Source organism: Neomonachus schauinslandi, chromosome 5 (genome assembly GCF_002201575.2).
Source record: "Neomonachus schauinslandi chromosome 5, ASM220157v2, whole genome shotgun sequence".
Lineage (NCBI taxonomy): Eukaryota > Metazoa > Chordata > Mammalia > Carnivora > Phocidae > Neomonachus > Neomonachus schauinslandi.
Window position 1 is genome coordinate 61,954,408 of NC_058407.1, and position 20,242 is coordinate 61,974,649.

Here is a 20,242-nt window from a genome sequence, read left to right on the forward strand (position 1 = left end):
CTCAGGGTCCTGGGGTCGAGTCCCGCATCGGGCTCCCTGCTCAGCGGGGAGCCTGCTTCTCCCCCTCCCACTCCCCCTGCTTGTGTTCCCTCTCTCGCTGTGTCTCTCTCTGTCAAATAAATAAATAAAATCTTTAAATAAATAAATAAAGGGAAAACTGTTGCTGTCTGGTATGAAGTCAGAAGACCACAGTAACTTAGTAGAAAGAATCCAATCTCCTCAGTCCTAGCCCAGGAGATTTTCCCCTCAGCAGACTTGGCAGGCAGCACAATATTTTAAGTCTTGTCTGGGACCAAGAGAAGTGGTTAAAAGTCCTTACTATGCGCCCCTCAGTGGCTTCTCCGAGCAATCCCCCAAAGGTGATGACAGGTGACATGCAGGCACAGTACAGGAACAGAAAGGAGGCCAAACACTGTAAGCTGAGTGCATCCCGGTAGTCGCTCCAGTACCAGGGGGCCTTCCGCTTGATGTCCAATATCAAGCCCCCAAAGAGCCTGTGGAAACATGGCAGACAGGCCTCTGACATTGTCCCTCTTCTGTGAAAGTATCTTAACAGCACCCATTTGAAAAGCATTTCAAATGTGTTCTGTACTGAAGACATACTTCGCCTGTAATTCGACCCCAAGTACAAGAGCTCTCTCGGGCGTCTGGACAGATTCTATTTGCAGCTAAGGGCGTGAATTTGAATGATTATCCCAAGCACAAAAAGAATGAATTTGGGTGTGCATATTACCCATTCAATAAGAAGTTCCAAAAAAATTAATGTGAAATTAAGTAATAGCTTCAAACTTCAAATCCTGAGCTGTTAGGAGGAAATGTGCAAAACCAATTCAAGGTATTAAAGTTGTTAGTTTTAGTATAATACGTAGTTTAGATAAAAAGCCCCATCACATGCACTTTCCTACTCTGAACAGCTACCCACCTTCCTATTGAGAAATTAGCATAATAATTCATTCATGCAGTTGACAAGTAGTAGCAGATACTTCCTGTCAGGCATTGTGCCAGATACTGGAGATGCAGCAGTGAGCAAGACAACACAGCTCTTCTCTCCGGGACCCGCAGTCTAGTGCAGGAGATAGGCAGTGCTGTGAGGGTGCCCCGGGCGGCATAGGACAGGGAGGGACATTTCCGCAGGGACTCAGAGAAAGGACCAGGAGTCAGCTAGATGAGGCAGAGGGGCTAGCACGGGCGCCACCTAGAGGCGAGAGCGCATGGCTGACGGAGATACGGCTGGAAGACGGTGTGAGGAGCCAATGCCAATAGAGGAGGATGGAGAAGCTGGAGAAGCCAAGTCCCGAAGAGTCTTGTAAACTGTTTTACGGAATTAGAACTTTATGCTAATGGCATGTCACATCACTGAAGGATTGTAAACAGGAGGACAACATAAACATGCATTCTGGAAGGATCACTCTGGCAGGGGTGTAATGAATGGAATGTGGGGTGAGACTGGAGGCAGGGGATTGGGATGAGGAGAAGTGGATGGACTCAAGGGCTTAATAAGGAAGTAGAATCAACAGGACTTGGTGGCAGACTTTGGGGACCCTTCTCCACTTCCCAAGGATGAGACAGATCAAGAGCAAGATATCCCACACAAAGGAGGAGTAGTGTTCTCAAAGGGGGTCACTTTTTCTAAGAGTGGAGTCACTGCACCAGAGTGAAAGTTGGTAGGTGAGTCACAAAAAGAGTCACTCAGCATTCTACAGGACAAATGGCCTGGTCTCTTCTACAAATCAGTGGCACAGAAAAAAAAGGAAGGAGAGCTGTTATAGAATGGGATCATAATAACAAAATGCAATCCCTGATTGGATCCTATGTCAAACAAATGAACTCTAAAAGGATGTTGCTAAGACAATCACAAAAAGTTGAATATGAACTGAACATTAGACAATTTAAAGAATCAGTGTTAATTGTGTTAGATTTCGTAATGGCATGATAGTTGTTTTTTAAAATGTCCTCATCAAACAGAGATACATACTGAAGTAGTTACAGGTAAAATGACATGATACCGGTGATTTGGTTTTAAATAATCTAGAAAACATAAAAATAAAACAATTAAGTGGGGAGAAATAGATGAAACATAATTGGCAAAGTGTTAATCACTGTTGATGGGCACATGGGGGTTCATTATACCATTCTCTCTCCTGTCTTACGTGTTTGAAATGTTCTATAATAAAAAGCTAAAGACAAAAAACGAGCTTCATGAAAGGAGGCTTGGCCAGCTCTTCCTCTCTGCCTGGGAGCCTGGAGGAGAACCAGGAAGCCTGGAACCTGGGTGCCAGGGGAGAAGGCCGAGCCAGCTCGCGTGCTCTCTCTCTCTCTCCCTCTCCATTTGAATGCCCTCTCTCCCCTAGCCAGGTGCAATGAGGGTGCAGGTGGACACAGGGCAAATACTGTTCTATCTTACCCGTTTGCTCCTTTCCTCTGGTTTGGGTGGGTATAGTTGGGATTCACCATTCTTTAATTTACAGCAATAACATCATAATCTGGGTCTTAGCTTAGGGAAGAGGGGCAAAGCTAGCTTTGTTTTTAGTCTGTCTGGCAAACCTAGCTTAGGTAAGGAGCTATCTATAGGGTCTAACCTAGAGTGTGAGAATTCCACCTCAGGGTTTGTAACCAAGGCTCCAATTTGTAATAAAGTGTCACTATGTTTCGCTTTCTCCTCTAGGTAAATAGGACCTTACAGGCAGTTGTGACTAGTCTAGGGCACAATATGAGTGTTTCTGGGTCTTTACTAACACAGAATCTTGGTACCATGTGAATATCACCTCTTAATCATTGATGACCTTCCTCTGAAGGGTATTATTCTGGGAAAATAATCCCTACTACAATAATGAGCCTCACCCCACTAGGCCACCAGAGACACTGCCATGATTGCTCAGCCCCCTGGATGCAGGAGGCACCTTCAGGGAGGAGTGTCTGTGAGTAACACAAAAGATTTATGTGAAATGGACTTATGGGACGCCAATAGAAAGGGAGGACATCTGTTTGTCTAGCAGTGATTAAAGGGGGAAGGAAGGGGCGCCTGGCTGGCTCAGTTGGTTAAGTGTGTGCCTTTGGCTCAGGTCATGATCCCGGGATCCTGGGACTCTTATCGATAATGTAACTATAAATTAATAAAATAATTTCTGAATACTGTTTACAGAGTCAGCCTTTTATCTCACTCATGCATAAAAATCAGACCATAATTGCACATCTACCACAAGACCAGGCATGGATGCTTCTCTTCACATTTGAGACTTCCTTTCCCTTTCAACACTATCCTTGATGTTCAAGTTTTTTGGGGGTAGGAGGCACACAGGGATATGACTTTAAGCTTGATGCAAGACAGGACTTACCCGTGAAGAGAGTCACTAGGCTCTGGAGCACTGATTTAGGGAGCCCTTCTCTGGAGGGCTTTAGGGACAGGACAGCCATCCTTTGTCTGGTGTGCTTTGAAAGAAACCTGTTTGAAGTGTGGGGGGGGGCGGATCATCGAGATAGCAGCTCCTGATTCTTTTTTTCATTAACCCTTCCCAAAAGCGGCATCCCCAATAAGGTACATAAATATACCTTGGAAAAACCCTTTCCAGAGTATCCTCCCTGTGGTGAAGCTTCTGGCCTAGGAACACTCTAGTCAGATTTTCCTCTTTGTTATGTATGGGAATGTGTCAGCATCACTGCTTGCGTCAACATCAGGGAGGTCCAAGATGATGTCTTAGCCCTGGCATGGAGGGTCACGTAATACAGAACTCAGAGTACTGCTTTCCACCTGTCTCTTTCCCACCTTCTTAGAATCTACACTCCCCCATCTTCATATACCTCACCGTCCAACAAGTAGAACATCCCCTAAGTCTCCAAGTTTTGCCCCAGACTATACAACACCATATGCATAAAGCAGGTCTTTCACCTCAAAGAAATACAACTAATGGTATGAAGAACTACAAAGCCCAGGCTGCTAATATATTTTTGGTCTGTGCAGTCCAGGCAGGCCCAGAAATTTCTAGGATGTCCATCTGCATGGGCAGGAAAACGTTCACTCTTCGAGAGTGATCTCAATACTTTGAGATTAGGAAAGGGGCAAGAGTGGGCACAGAATCATAATGTCTGATGCAGGCATTAAGTCAGCTTGTAGTAGTCACTACAAGGCTACAATGGGAGAAAGGCCATGTGTCTTGAGGTCTTCTACTAAGGGCTCTGAGGAAAACTTTAGGAGCTCAGGAAGAGGAAGTATCTCCTCACCAAGCCGACTTAGGCTCTGAGCCTAGATAACCCTTCCTTTCAGCCTTGTCAACTCATAACTTCCTGACAAGACATGAAGGGAGAGCTTCCTCACACCCTATGTGAATTTGTGAGTAAGGGTACTTTGATACTATGAGTAAGCATGTGATGATTCTGGCTGTATGAGATTCTCTTTTGGGATGTCAGGCACCATTGCTGAGAATCTATAATTGTTGAGATACGATCTAATGGTCTCCCAACCCCCCTGTGGAATTGATTATAAATGACCCCCTCAAAAGGCTTGAGATTCCAGTTTATTCTCCTCTGACACAAAAAGAAACCTGAAATCTCTCTTCTGCATGGATGTCACTTGGAGGAAATCCTGTTGCTCTTATTTCCATTACCTTCAAACTCTAAGTCCTGGGGTATGGACACCATTTATATTCAAAAGATAAATCACAAGTCTGAAATACTATCAAAGCCATACCCAAGACTCTTCCCCTAAAAAAAATACTACCTCTTCCAGGACAGTCTTAATCCTAGAACCTATTCTAAGGACAGATGGTTCCCTTGAACTGCTTCTAAATACCAGGCCTCCCACCCAATTCAGACCTCTCCCAACTTTAAAGAAAATGTTAAACTCACATTTGGAGGTTGCTCCCTCATTTCAGTGACCCCCTTCCATCAAAGGACTGTTCCTTTCCTCCATGATCGCTCCCCAGAACCCAATTATCTTTCCCCACCCTCAAATACCTTCCTCCAGCCAGGAAACACATTCCCCCCCTCTGGACACTGCTAGTTAAGTGCCTTTTCTCCTGCTTCTCAGTCTCCTTTCCTGGCTCCTCCCTGAATTTTCAAGAGTAGAAAAATAGATGACTGTCTAAAATTCTAAAAAAAACCCCTGAGTTTCCACTGCGTAGAGTACTGAGGATAGAAAAGGAAAGCAACTTCAAGCAAAGAGGAAAAAAATAAGGTGAAAGCAAGGAAGTAGAAGATGTAACAGAGCTTCTCTCCATGATCAGTGCCCTGTCCTGAGAATCTCCACTCTTCTTCGACACAAGCACAATTTACAGAGCCAGAACTATGGTCTCAACCTTCTCCCACAATCTGGGGGAAACCCTAGATGTCACTCCAACCCAAATCTGTATACCTAACCTCATCTATAGAGTCTTAGAAGGCTTTCCAAAGGAAGTGACACCTAAGCTGAGACAAAGGATAAGTGGCAGTTAGCCAGGAGATAAGGAAGGGGACGAGTGTTCAAAACAGGGAACAATGTGTGGAAAGGACTGGAGGGGAGACAGACTCTGGTAGGTGGTTTGAGGAACTTGAATGAATGAATACGATATCTGATATATTTGCAATACTTATTATAGTCAGTGGTTCCATTTGGAAAGTCATTCCCAGCCAATATACTACAGAGAAGAAGGCTGAAAGCAAAGAGTATGACTCATTCCTTTACACACCTTCAGCCCAGTAAGCAGTATGAGCTGTGAAGCATCCCCGAACTTACCGCCCGGTGCGCTGAAGTTCTGGCCCGCTGTGGCCCCCATGTGGTTCTGGTTCTATGTGGCAAACATTTCCATTTGGAACTCCGGGCATTTTCCTTTTCTCCTTTTAGCAAAGGACCCCAAAATTAGTAAAGTCAGCCATCTAGTCTGTCCTTCCTGCTAACAGCGGGGAGTGGTAATGAGATAATCCAAAAGCAGCCCCCAAATAACCAAGTGTCTGTAGTTTTCAAATGCATTTAGTGATTTGGGGCAGTTTACTGATTTTCCTGAAAAACAACACCACCATATAATTTCTCCCCCTCTCTACTAGTACCTGACTCCTAACTCTGCCTCGTCCAGAAACAAAAATATGGAGGCTTTGGCATCAGCTATGACCTAAGTTCCAGTTTCAAATCTCCCTCTGTGTAATCTTACTTTCCCTTAAAACTTTGAAGATAGTTTTATTTATTTAAAAAATTAAGGATAAAAATACCTACTTGGGGATGTTGCTGGCAAGGCTGAGCCAGGCTTGTTGGCTAGTGTACAAGAGCTCCTTTCCCACCTTTAACCTGGCCGAAGCATGGGCGACTCTACTTGCCCTCTCTCTCTGCAACTTGCTCTTTTCATTGCATGGCTTCATCCACAATCTACTCCCAAGAAAAGTCCTTCCCTCCCCTCTCTGCCATTCCACATCAAACCATCAAAAGCCACTTGAAATTTCTCTAGAGTAATCCTGACTGATCACATCACCTGAGCCAACCTATGTTACTGTATACTTATTTTTTATAACTGTTCTGTTCATTCTACGTGTCCCAAAAAGGGCCATGTCTTGATTTATTTAGTATATATCCACATGGTCTTTGCTTTGTCCATGGTGGGTACTCAGTAAGTGGCACTAAGCCACCATTGGCTAATGTGCATACATTACCTGGGAAGGGACATTTTTGGGTGGTTCAATTCTAATGGTGGGGTCCCACTCCCCCGGAGGCAAAACCGTGACCTGATCCAGGAACTCATCAATCCCTGCCAGGAGATCATCTCGCTCTTTCGCCTTATATGCCACATCATGAAAAATCTACAGGGGAGAAAAAGTCCTCAGGAAAGTTGAAAATAACTTTACTTAAAACAATCACCAATGAATATGGTGAAGGACAAATATAGCCTCATGATTTTTATCTCTGTCATGTGGATCTGAAATGTGGAAAACTTTAGCATTTAAAAAAATGCAAAGATAAAAGGATAAAAAACATAAACCTGAAGATGAGATGGGTCAAAAAGAACTAGCTATATGTGTGTTAGTACAAGAAAAGATAAGACTCTAACACTGTATCATGGCCATCGCTCCAAAGAATGGAACAAAAGGCAAAATGCATGGGAAAATTTCCAGATCATAATAGTCGGAAAAACTGGGTGGAATTACTAATGAAGGTCCCTCCATGAAATAAGTTTCCCAATCAAAGAGAAATGATAAAACACAACCCCCATCTGCCTCTACCTGCTATGACACATGCCTTAAAAACCTTACATTGCAGCTTACATGAGCAGTGCACGCCTCACTAAGGTATGTGGTGGGGATTCAGCACCATGGCGGCCAAAATATCCGGTTGCCTTGGGACATTCACATTACAGTGCCTAAGCTCATACCTCTGACCCTTATGCAAACTGGTCTCGTTTACATGGAATAAGAGTGAGGTTTCTTTATGTAAATAGCTTTTATGTAGGTAATTAACCATCCTCTCTAGCTAGCTGTCAGCCTTAGTATCTTTCTCTCTAGGTATCCTAATTGGCAATAATAATTTTCCCAGAAAAGGATTTCTCTGCACCCTTGTTTACTCAAAAAGGGAGAGATGACATAGGAAGAAATATCCCCAGAAGGTTTGGTCCTCCCACAAAAGGCATTCAGAGAAGTGACCTGAACTGCTTCCCAAAAGATAATTACCCAGAATGGTAATTACTTTATCTCCAACAAATAGCACAGGACCTGGCACAGAGTAAATACTCAATAAATATCTGTAGCATGAATGGAAAGCAGAAGTGATGCATACCTCATCAGTCATGATGGTAGCCATGGATCTGCCAATCTCATGGTACTGCTGACCTTTCCCTACTGGACCCAATAGGATAAACAAAAATCTGGCAACACATACAGAGGAAGAAATTATAAATTATGTCAGTAAACATAAAGAAGTGGCACCTTATTCCTCTCCAAACAATAAAACATTTCTCTTTCCTATTAAACAGAAATCACTGTTGTAACTTCAATAAAAGGAGACAGGCTAATGATGGAGCAGTAGAAGTTGCCTTGACCTAAGAGCTCCACTATGCATTGGAAGCTATTTGTAGGACATCAATACCTTTGCTCAGAGACATTTCCCTGGGACACGGCTCTGTAAAACTGGGAGACTAAGATTCAGGCTTCCCATCCCAACAAGTGATTAGCCCGTGATATGCTCTTTGGATGCTCTGCAATTCTCCATTCCCAAGCCTGTAGGTACTGTATAGTCACAGCCTTGCAAGTCTTAGAATCCTTCTGCATGGAGGTTAATCAAATATAACCCCAGTGAGAGTACTGCTGAATTTTAAATAGCATTCTCCAATTAATCTTAAATTTTGGCATTAGCTGGTTTCTTCCACCAGAGCTCACACAAATCTGTACTTGAGACAGCATGCACTGAGTTTTGCGGTCCTTGTCTTTACCTGGTTGGGATGGGCACTTCGGTCAGGCCCGAGAGAAGAACAGCTGGAGACAGCCTCACAAAGGCAACAATGGGGCGGTCCAGAGTATCCACCTCTCCAACCAGGACATTTGAGGCCTCTGCCCCAGTGGGAATTTTTTTCATGAAATGAAGATCCACCTGAAAGTCCAAAAGAATCCTCTGACAACCTAGGAGCATCACCTCAAACATCAATCACCCTCTCGTACCTTACATTCGTCTGTCATTTTATGATTTAACAAATGTTTTCTCACACTATTTCATATAATCCTTACAATAGCTCTGTGAAGTGGATAAAACAGATCTCATCAGCCCCACTTTTTTATTTTAAAAAATGAAGCAGCTGAGACCCAGGGAGGTGAAGTTGACTTGCTCAATGGAGCTTTGAAGAGAGAGAATTTAAATCCCGGTGTTCTGATTTGAATTCCATTACACCACCCTTTCTCAGAGACTGTTTTTGAAGCTCTAGGTCACAGTTTTTCCATTTTAAAATACCTGAATGCTTTGTCAGAGGTTTCAGCTTTTCTAAATAAAACAGGGAGCCTTCCAGGCAGAGAAGTGCCATGACACCCTGTGTGTGTTCTAGCTAGAGTCAAGGATAGACCAGGGCAGCCAGAGGGTGGAGGCGGGGAGATCGAGGCTTACGCGGGGAGATCGAGGCTTACGCCAGCAGCTGCAGGGAAGCACTGTTGCTGCAGCAGGCCTCGGACACCCAAGTCACAGTCCCAAAGAAGAGTCTCAACCGCCATGTAGTTTTAGCAGACAGGAGCAAAAATATTGTTTCAGCAAAATCCTTGGAGGTAAGAAGGAGATGCTGAAGAGCAAGGGCCAAAAAAAAAAGGTGGAAAAATCAGGAGGTCTGTGTCAGTGAGGATTAGCAGGGGCTACTCTCAGTTCTAGCACGTTGAACCTGGTGGGCCCCATCTAGGCTGTAGTGGAAGGGAGAAGACCTGAGCAGAGGGGCCTCCTTTCCTGCAGAGGGGGTTCTGGTCTTAGACAGAGGCTGCAGAAATACCAAAGCTTACCCAGCTTCCAGCAACTGGACTCTCGGTTCCACTAGGGATGCGCTTAGGCCTCTAAGCCAAGTTCCCATGTCTGTGCTCACCTTGCTTAAATCCACGGGACTGTGTTCACAATTCACTCCATTTTTTACTTCAAGACTTGTAGTGGGAACAGACTGAGGAGACACAGTTTGACCTATTCAGAGAAAACAATTCCCTGAGTCTCTGCCCTAACCCCCTTTCGACACACCCTATCCATCATTGGTTGGCTATGGCCATGTCTCCTGCAAAGCCCATATAGAGAAGAGGTTCAGATGACATGAAGCTAAGACCCCCACATACATATCTCCTTACCCACTAGTTAGTGGTAAAGGGAGGACAGAAGTCTTACTACTTCTGCACCTTCTTCTGAACATATTTGTGATCCTCTTTCCTTCCTCTATTAAGGTAGTAATTCTTAACCAGGAGTGCACACCAGAGACTCCTTTGGAAAACTTTTCAAATATGTAGATTCCCAGGCACATCCCCTGCACATTGTGATTCAGTGAATGTGGGGACAGGGAGACATATAGATTAGGCCCTGCCTGGCCACAGAAAAGGAAACCAAACAGCAGCTGAAATTCATTGAGTATTTATAACCCATCATGCACCTGGTTAAGGGATTTACATGGATTATCATATTGAAGTCTCACAATGAATTTATGGGGTAGATGCTATCATTACCCTTATTTCACAGAGGGGAAAAGTGAGACTTTAAGAGATTTAGGAGGTTGCCCAAGGTCACACACTTTGCAAGGAGTGAAGCCTGAATCTCAAACCTTGAAGTCTGACTCAAGAACCTACATTACTCTATTTTACCTCCTTAATCTAAGATCTATCCGAGATCTATCTGAAGCATGCATCCTTAGCGCCACAAGAGATGGATGGTCATCAGTTCCAGTCCCCCCATCTTGCCTGTGACCAGAGTACTGTGTGTAAGTGAGCGCAAAGCATATTAGACAAATACAGCCTGTACCCTCTAGTAACTTAGCATCTCCAACTAGTTCCTAAATGTCTAATTAATAAGAAGAGAAAACAGTCACTCCTAATAATCTTACCATTTTTATCCATCGAATGTGGATCAGACTGCTTCTTGCCAACCTCAGCAAAAGAGCGAACAATGGGAATGAGGTTATTTCTCTTTTTTTCATTCTGATGGTGATGCTTTTTGAGCAGGGCTTCTCGTACTTTAACCCTCATGCTGTCATTCAGGTCACTGAACAGTTCTTGCTGGTCCAGGATCAGGTCTGGAAAGCAGGCGCTAACATGAATACTCCAACTGACAGTCAATGAACTCAAAGAGGGCAGCGTCAGGTGGGGTGAGGGGTGAGGGGCACAGAGTAGGGGGAAGCAGTTCCATCAGGTACAACTTATGCTTCTGTGCCCAAAAGAGTTATCTGATGATAGCAACTGTGGCAAGTTACACTTGATTCGTGTGACAAATCATTATTAGAAACTATCGAGCACTTAATATGTGCCAGAACTGTACTGAGAACTTTACATAGATTATCCAATTGAATCCCAATAAAAATTCTGAGAAGTAGGTGGCACTGTAGCAATTTGTACAGATCAGGAAACTGAGGCCCAAACATTACAAAATTCCCCAAGATCTCACATCTAGGAAGTTGCAGGGATGGGATTCAAACCCAACACTGTCTGACTCCAAAGCCCACATTAATACCCACTTTGTTCTGTCATCTGCCAAAATTCCTCTATATTCCCTTCCTCCAAGATTTCAACATTGCTATGATTGTCAAGACGAACTGTAACTGTAGAACACTCCAAATGACAATTTGAAGGAGGAACCTACATGTATGATTAAGCTAACTAAGCACCCCAGACAATTGCCACCAAGCATCAACCTTTAACCTGCCAAGCCCAGCACAGTTGAGGGGGGAAAGAATTCCAATACCTGCTACTGAGTATGAGTTCTAGAGCTAAAGGCCCACATTCTTTCCCACTTCTACCACTTTCTGTGTGATCTTGGGCAAGTTACATAACCTTTCCATACCTCAGTTTCCTCATCTGTAATATGGAGCTAATATCATCAACCATCCTCAAAGCTTGTTAAGGAAAATTAATGAGATAATAAATACAAAGTGCTGGGCGCCTGGGTGGCTCAGTTGGTTAAGCGACTGCCTTCGGCTCAGGTCATGATCCTGGAGTCCCGGGATCGAGTCCCGCATCGGGCTCCCTGCTCGGCAGGGAGCCTGCTTCTCCCTCTGACCCTCCTCCCTCTCATGCTCTCTGTCTCTCATTCTCTCTCTCTCAAATAAATAAATAAAATCTTTAAAAAAAAAAAAAGAATAAATACAAAGTGCTGATTCACAGGTGATACTCGATCCAGTTTACCTAACCTTATCACTAACACGAATACATCAGGTACCTAACGTAAAGAACTATAACAGTTATACTTCAATCCTACATACGTATCCCCAAGCCTACCCAAAACTTCAACTTATTCTCAACCCCAACTCCATCCATGACTATCAAAGTACTAGAAGCAATAAATAAAGAAAATCCATTTTGAATATTCAAGCTGAAGATCCATGGTTTCTCTATCTTTAAACTTTATATTGATTGGTTCATTGCCCCCATATTGTAAACATGCTTCAAGACCCTACATCTTGAAAAGAAATTTAAAGTAAGAAAAAGAATGTTCACCCCAGGTCCCCCTTTATTTATAAACCTCTCTCTCTCACTCCTATCATTTAAAGTTCTCAAAGAAAAATTTCTCAGTCCCCTGCAATTTGGCTACCTCAGTGAAATTGCTTTTGATAAAATCATCAATAACTTCCTAGTTGCTAAATCTGATGGATGTTTACCTTACCTCTCTGCAGCATTTAACACTGATGAGTTGAAACTCTCTCTCCTCTTAGCTTTTGTAATAATGGGTTGAATGGTACCCCCCCTAAAATATACATCTATGTACTAATCCCCCAGAACTTGTGACTGCGATCTTATTTGTAAAAAGTGTCTTTGCATATGTAAGTAAGCTAAGGATCTCAAGATAAAATCATCTTGGATGATACTGACAAATATTCTTACAAGAGTAGTACACAAATGAGAGGTCCGCATGAAGACAGAGGCAGATTGGAGTTAGGCATTCATGAGAAGGAACACCCAGAGCCACTAGAAGCTGAAGAAACAGGGAATAGCTCTCCCCTAGAGCCTTCAGAGGGGACACAGGATCTCATCGGAGCTGACCCCTCCCCTGCTTCCCCAAGTGATCCCAGAAAGGCAGAATAACTTGGATACTTAAAGAAAAGTTTGAAGAAATCTCTATTTAACCAGCCAAATGGACCCAAGCTGAGGGAATAACCCTCACATGCACCCAGGTGTTTCTCAAACGCCGTTCCCAAAACATGGTAGCAACACTCAACCACGTCAGGAAATCCCATCAGACATCGCCCTTCACACCCTGCTGAAGCCATGGGGGCACTTTGGCTCAATTTCTTACATGTCTTCCCTAGCAGCCATGTTTAAAAATCTTTCCTTCACACCTTTTTCTCTTCACAATTCCCAGTTGCCCCTTTCTCTGATTATTACCAAGACATATCTCTGTGGTTGCACTTATTCGAATTGTCCCATGGCTATTTCCCCAACTTGAAGGTGAGTTTCTTCAGGGTAGGAATTGTATCTTATCTTTATTCCCCTGTGTTTAGCACATTATCAAGCATAAATAGATACAAATAAATGTGTGCTAAATGAACAGGCAAATGGAAGACTGAATACCCTATTGTTTGAATCCTATAAGAAGGCTGTGAAATAGGTAGTTTCTTAGTTTAAAACCCATCCCCCCCAGCTGAAGACATTGAGGTTGGGAAGGTTCAATGACTGACCTGAGGACACACAGCTACTTTATTCTTTCCTCCACACCACACTTCTTAACTTACACAAACATTCCTCTGTTTTCCTGCACCTAAACTTACCTGAAATTTCTTCTATGCTATTTGCACGCATATCCAGAAGGACTGTTCCATTAATAAGGCAGCTCCTTAGCTCAAAGAGACTGTGCAGTGAAAGGGTTGCCACATAAGGCTTGCTCCAGCGTTCACCCCCATCCTCAACGTCCTCTTCAAACTTCAGCCACCTGAAAGCATTACAAACAACTGGATGCCAAAGGTAGAAAATGAGGAATTTTCACGAGAGAGAGTCTTTAATGTAAGCCACAATGAAAGATACCTGAATAATCATACTGAACATTATAATTTCATCTATACCTTCAGGGTACACTGATAAGTGAAAAAAGCAGGTTATAAAACAGCGCAAAGTTAAGTACAGTTTGATCCCATTTCTATTTAAAGAAAATTTTAAAACTGCAAACACACATGTATAAGACACCAAATGGTGTCTTCCTCATTATCCTTGAGGTATTAGATTTATACATAATTTTCATCTTCTTTTTGCTTATCTTTCTTTTCTGATTTCATATAAGGAGCATATATTACTTGTGCAATTAAAAAGATAGATCTAATCGATATCATTTGGATAGATAAACAAAATGGTAATATTTTTCTTTTTTAAAAAGTCTGTATGTGACATTTACAAGTTGGCAAAGACTAATTGCCTTTTCACTTGGTATCAGGGTGATTGGCTTGCCTAATCCTCTCCACCCATGGCAAACATTCAAGGATATAGCAAGGATCCAGGAAGAGCTGTTCCAGTGAAAGTTAGAGTCACACTTTGCTGGTTACCCACCTTGCCTTCTTCCCTGAAGCTCAGGCATGCTGGCTTTCTATCACCCATAAGGTTCACTGGTCAATTACTAGAGGAGCCCAGACATGGTTCTGGTTAATCTGAGGGCTCTTCTGGGGTTTGAGCCTCAGGCAAGCATTGTCACTCTACAGCTACCCCCAGGAAGCCTACCATCAGGCTAGCTATAATCCCACTGGTCTCCATGAGGTTGGGCTGTCCCATAGGACATCTCAAAAATTATGAAACATCTAGCGAATCAAAACCCAAATGAATTAAGACACTATAGTTCACCTTCAGAAAAGTCTTCACCTATCCGGTGTTCACCTACGCTTGGTTGCTTGGGTCCAAACCAAAGTGGCCCCATCAGGCATCTTCTAAGCCAGACCTATAATACCAAGATAGCCCATGAGCAACTCTGGGCCCTAAATAAATGAGAGGACTCCCTAAATGTTCTGTGTTTCTGTCACCAATCCCAGGATCAAGGTCAATTGGTATAGGTGTCACCAGAGACATCAAAAAGAGGCCGAAATCAAGACTTCCCATAGAAGACTCTGGAACATCAGTCCCCATGTCAGTCATCACTTCTCCCATGAAGAAATAAAAGGCAAGCAGACCTGTCACTTGTCGAAAGGAACACGTTTGCCTACCCAAGCAAATCGTGACCCAGGATATTTTAGGGCCTTACCTAGCTGTCTCCTTCCACTCAGCATCTTCTCCCTCTTTCATACAGATCTCATCCAGCTCTGTGAACAGCTCATGAGGCACATGCTCTTCATCTTCCTCAGTGCCAAGAATGAACTGAACACGCTGAGATGGTGTGTCTAGAAAATCAACCACAGAGAAAGGTCTGCTCCCAGCCTCAACTTAGAACAGAAATAGCATTCTGCTATACTTAGCACATCTGGGGGCCTTATAACTTTAGGAACATAGAGAAAACAATCCTGAATGTCGAGCAAAAAGATTTCTTTATTTTCCTCCCCCCCCCCAAAAAAAATTCCTCTTCTATGGAAGCAATTAGTGGGAGGAAAAAATTATGAACTAAGACCACTTGAAGAAAGCCCACAACAAACTGGAAATCAGATTAATCTGATCAAAAAGAATGGTTAATTTTCTGGCAAATGATTTCAGCCTACATGGTAATTGATTTGGGAAGCCCAAACTATGAGTTTTTCCAGAAAGATACTTTTGATTCTTAGAGGCATTCCTTCTTCTTGGAAGCAAGCCCTGAGAACTCTACAAAAGGGCTAGAGAATCAAGACCACCTACTTGATGTCCATCACACACATTCCCTCAGCCTCACCAAGGTCCCAGCCATGGATCTCCGCCCTGCCTCCCAAGAATGTTACCGTGGGCCAGGGCCTCTGGGCCTTCCTCCCCCTGGCTGGCTCCTTTGCCCCGCCCTCGCCTGCGGTGCTTCTGGCCATGCGTTCGGTGATGGCGGTGGCTCTGCCGGCCCAGGGGCATCCGCACCCCCACATACAGAGTTCTATGACCTAGAACGAAGCAGAAGGTCTGTGCAGAGAATGCCTTTATTTTTCATTTTATTTTATTTTATTTTAAAAGTTTTTATTGATTTTTAGTAATCTCTACATTCAATTTGGGGCTCAAACTCAGGATCCCGAGATCAAGAGTCTCATGTCATACTCTTCCGACTGAACCAGCCAGGTACCCCAAAGAATGCCTTTAATAAAAGGAATCGAGCATATTTAAGAGAGAAAAAAATCATAGCTCTCTGGCCGGGTCACAACTCTGTAATGGCAAAACTTCAAAGAGATCTTGGAGCTGACGCACTCCCTCCCCGCTGCACGTGGCTGCAAACCTCACAGGAGTGTTAAGATCAAAAGAAGTAATGTGCGTGAACTTGATTTGCAAACCATGAAGACTAACAAGGATTCTAGTTGTTATTGCGCAATTTGAGCAATTGAAAAAAAGCAATATGGTCACTGTGCCAACTGTAACAAGTCCTGGCAGGGAGGCAGTTTAGAGAAGTGGCTAAATGCTCAGGTCAACCTGTCCGGGTCCGAAACTTGACCTCACCATTCACTAACCATGTGACCTTGAACAAGTTAGCTAATCTCTCTCTGTCTTTAAAACATAATACCAAAAGCTTATTATTTAAACTCAGAGGGTTTTCATGAGCAGTACATAAGGTAATGTATGTAAAATCCTTAACACAATGCCCGGAATAACTTTTAGCAGCCACTGCATTCTAGGACCAGTTTCCGCTACTTTTCCTTCTGCACTGTAGAATACGCAATCTAGAATAGTAGTGAGAGACTAGTTACAAATCATAAGAAACATGAGTCTGGGTTACGGGGAGAGATAGTAAATGTACAAGAAGAGGAAGAATGTGGGAAAATAAGTGATCCAAGAGTGTTCTGTCCAATTCCACTTTTTCTACTCATTTGTTCCTTCTAGAAGCCTTATTTCGTGCTGCTCATGACTGCCAGGCTTCTCTCTCACCTCCACCTGGCTTCCCTTGCCTTGCTGCCAGCCTGAAGCCCAGAATCAGTACCTTTGAGGCTGCTACCACCCTGATGCACAGAGCCTTAGTCTTCTCCCACTGCTGCCCAGTTCCTGCTGCTAGCGCTCTAGGTCTCAGGCTGACTCCCCACTTCTTCCACCATAGATGTGTTCCAGTCTTCGGTCACTGTCCTCAAATCCACAACCTGAGCCACACTTCCTCCCTCTGAGCAGGTGACCTCACTTCATATTTTACTAAGAAGACTTTGGCAGTCTCATGTGGCCTCCCTGCATCTCAGCCTGGCTTGCTTTCCTCCCCCAGCTGCCCCTCTTTGCCAGGCTAATGAGTATGGCTTCCCACGCCTCTGGAGTCCTCTTCCATCAGCTAGCCTCAGTCTCTCTTTTCCATCCATCCCTTCCACGCTTTCTCCTGATTACAAATCTCTCTTACCTTTTTTTTTTTTTTTTAAGTAAGCTCTAGGCCCAACGTGGGGCTCAAACTCATGACCCTGAGATCAAAGATTCACATGCTCTACCAACTGAGCCAGCCAGGTGCCCCACATCTCTCTTAAAAAGAAACTTTCCAATATAGTGCTCTAAGCTTCTACCTGTCCGTTCTCCTTCTCCATCAAACCACTTTCAAGAACAATCTACCCACCTAGCTTCTGTTCCTCACCATCTCCTTGTTCCATAGCCTCTGCATGCGGCTACTTCCCACTGAAAGTGTCCTCATTAGGAACCACTTAGTCACCAAATCTCTATCATCTTATATCTCTCAGTTCAACTCCAAAGCCTTTCCTGAGAGCCCACCAAGTGCCAGGCAGTGTCCAAATCCCTGGACTACTTCCTCCCATTGGTGGTCCAGGGTCCCTTAGCTCCTATACCCCTGCCCTCCCTTGGTCATCTACACTCCTCTGACTTGGCTTCTCCATCCCTTCCACAATCCACCAAAGGAAAGCTCCCAGGGTTTTGGTCCTGGGCCCTTCTCTTTTTTTATTGGTATCTACTCTCATGATTTGAACGTTTACTTCTACAAATGACCCCCAAATCTTTATCTACAATGATTCAACATCTCCCAAAGCAAAGTCATCATCCTCCATCTCAGATCCAGTTCATACCCATTTCTTCCATGTTTCTGTTCATGGCATCACCATTCTCTCAACTTTCCAGGCCTGAAAACTCAGAGTTACCTTAGATTTCCACCTCTCCCAATGCCCCTCAGTGCTACATCCTACAGATTAGGGATGTCAAGGATTTCTCTCCCCTCACTTTGACAATAGCAGGAGCTTCTTTCCTGCCTCCCACACCAGCTCAGTCCTACAAACGAATCCTCCTGAAGCACTGCTCTGATCACAGCTCACGTCTGTGCAGTCAGGACCCTTCATGCTCCAGCATGCTCAGGCCTCAGCCTCCTTTCTAGTCTTTTCTTTGCTAGGACAAATTGCACATTCAATAGGAAAATTAAGGAGAGGGCCTCTAAAAGGACTGAGCACTCAGCTCGAGCAAGACTGAAGTGGAAATCTCACACGTGCTCACACCAATTAAACATTCCGGGGGCAGAGGGAAATCTGGAGATGTACACCTTCTGCGTCCACCCCAGCAACTCTGTCTCCTCCCCACACCTCAGGTGCTGCACCCACCGTCATCTCACGTTCTTTCCTCTACATGAACCAACCCGCCATTCCACAAATGTGCCAGTGCCTTCCAGGCACGGACTTGGCTAGCTCCCACAAGATTCATGGCAACGCACATTCCTTCTTGGTATGATCTCTGATCTCCCCAATCAAATGTGCTGCCTTCCTACCTCTAAATCCTCAGAGCCCTTGGCTAGCTTTCTCTTACATACTTATTTTATGCCTTGCACTAGAATTAATACCTCCCACTATTCATCTGCAAGCTTCTCAAGGTCCCAGGCCATTTCTCTTGGAATCCCTCACATAACAAAGCACAGTGTTTTACATATAGTCGTTGTTCCACAAATGTTCAGAAAAATGGAACATCCCCTAAGAGCCTCCCTCAGGAACATAACCCCTTCGAACCTCCTCAGGAGTCTACAATCTGACCTAAGGGAAACTGTAGCTAAAATGATTAGAGGCAACATCTGAGTGATGAGGAGAGACCATGAGAAGAGCATTCCAGGACAAGGCAAGATCAATGCATAGGCTTTACAGTGGGAATGTGCGTGTTCCAAAGCAAAAGGGCGGCCAGTGGGGCCAGAGCAAAGTAAAAGAGGAAAGAAGAGGAGGGGGGAAAGGTCAAAAAGACAGGCAGGGGCAGATCATGAAGAACCCATGGACAGTGAAAAGCATAATTAGATCCCACAGAACCACTTCAACCAGCCCCTAAAATAGAGACCTAGGTGTTATAAAATCAGTGGTTCTAGGTAGAGCTTAGACTTAGGTGAAGAAAAGCCTCACCAAGGGGTGACTTTCCGTCCTTCAATAGAGCCATGAGCTTCCTCTTCCCAACAAATCCTCCAGAGGATTATTGGCCAGGCTAGGACCTCTACTTCTTCTTAAGTACATTTCAAATACTTCCACTGGGCTTTCGTTGGTATATTGCTAATATTATGTAATTTTAAGTATATCCTAAATAGAAATTGAGGGGTAGTGATTAAGTATTAGAACCTGTGTTGTTAGATCTCATTTTCTTAATTTGCTCGCTGTCACTATTAAAGTAAAACAAGGAGTTTGAACCAAATGACTTCTCACATCTAGTCCAGGTTCTATGTACAAACTTAGGAAAGGCTCAGGAAAGGTCATTCTTTGGAGAAGACAAGACGGTTGGATTGTTCCCACTATTCTTACTTATTGCTGCAAAAAGGGACTATAGCAGGGGCTCAATAAATATTTGTTGAGCGAATTTTGTATGATTTTGCCTGATATCTAAAATTCCCACTAGGCAAGTTTGAGGATAATGGGGAAGACATCCTTCAGGAGCCTCTGTAGGAAGTAAGGTAAAGCTTAAATCTTAGGGAAGGAAGACTCTTTTAGTTTAAGAATTTTTTTTGGTCCAGTCAGTTCTCCCAAACACTAACCAACCACAGTGCCTGCCTTTTGAAAATGTTGAAGACAGGCAGAAATGAAAACAAGCCCCAGCAGGGGTCAGAGCTAAGAAGGATCAAAGTGGCTGTCAGAAAATTAGACCTGTTTCTTTTTTTTTTTTTTTAAGATTTTATTTATTTATTTGACAGAGAGAGACACAGCGAGAGAGGGAACACAAGCAGGGGGAGTGGGAGAGGGAGAAGCAGCTCCCTGCAGAGCAGGGAGCCCGATGCGGACTCGATCCCAGGACCCTGGGATCATGACCTGAGCCGAAGGCAGTCGCTTAACCAACTGAGCCACCCAGGCGCCCTAGACCTGTTTCTAAGCTGAGGACTCTGAAGCAGGGACTTGGATTTTCTGAGTGAAATCAGCAAAAAAGATGACAAACAAATGGGCACCAGAAAACAAATATGGCATCAATAAAATCTAGTCCATTTAACTGGATTGTGGCAGTCTGTGACTTCACTAAACTCATCCTGTGGTCACTTAGCTGCTCTCCCACCCGAAGTCTTCTTCCCCCTCATCTACTTACCAACTCACCCGGACTCCGCCTTCTCCCCATCTAATTCCCCATTCTTTCTTTCCAGTCATTGTCAAAC

The 20,242-nt window shown here is 43.9% G+C and overlaps 1 protein-coding gene across 1 annotated transcript in view; it reads right to left on the minus strand.

The window, feature by feature from the left end:
* The window catches only part of SLC4A8 (solute carrier family 4 member 8), a 68,024-nt gene that overhangs the window by 31,278 nt on the left and 16,504 nt on the right, over window positions 1-20,242 (minus strand). The window contains exons 3-11 of the mRNA XM_044915201.1: window positions 14,822-14,957; window positions 13,371-13,531; window positions 10,497-10,685; window positions 9,504-9,595; window positions 8,382-8,539; window positions 7,730-7,817; window positions 6,613-6,759; window positions 5,708-5,808; window positions 320-494 (exon numbers count right to left, since the gene is read on the minus strand). Of these exons, the coding sequence (XP_044771136.1) occupies window positions 320-494; window positions 5,708-5,808; window positions 6,613-6,759; window positions 7,730-7,817; window positions 8,382-8,539; window positions 9,504-9,595; window positions 10,497-10,685; window positions 13,371-13,531; window positions 14,822-14,957 (1,247 nt within the window). The remainder of the gene's footprint in view (window positions 1-319; window positions 495-5,707; window positions 5,809-6,612; window positions 6,760-7,729; window positions 7,818-8,381; window positions 8,540-9,503; window positions 9,596-10,496; window positions 10,686-13,370; window positions 13,532-14,821; window positions 14,958-20,242) is intronic.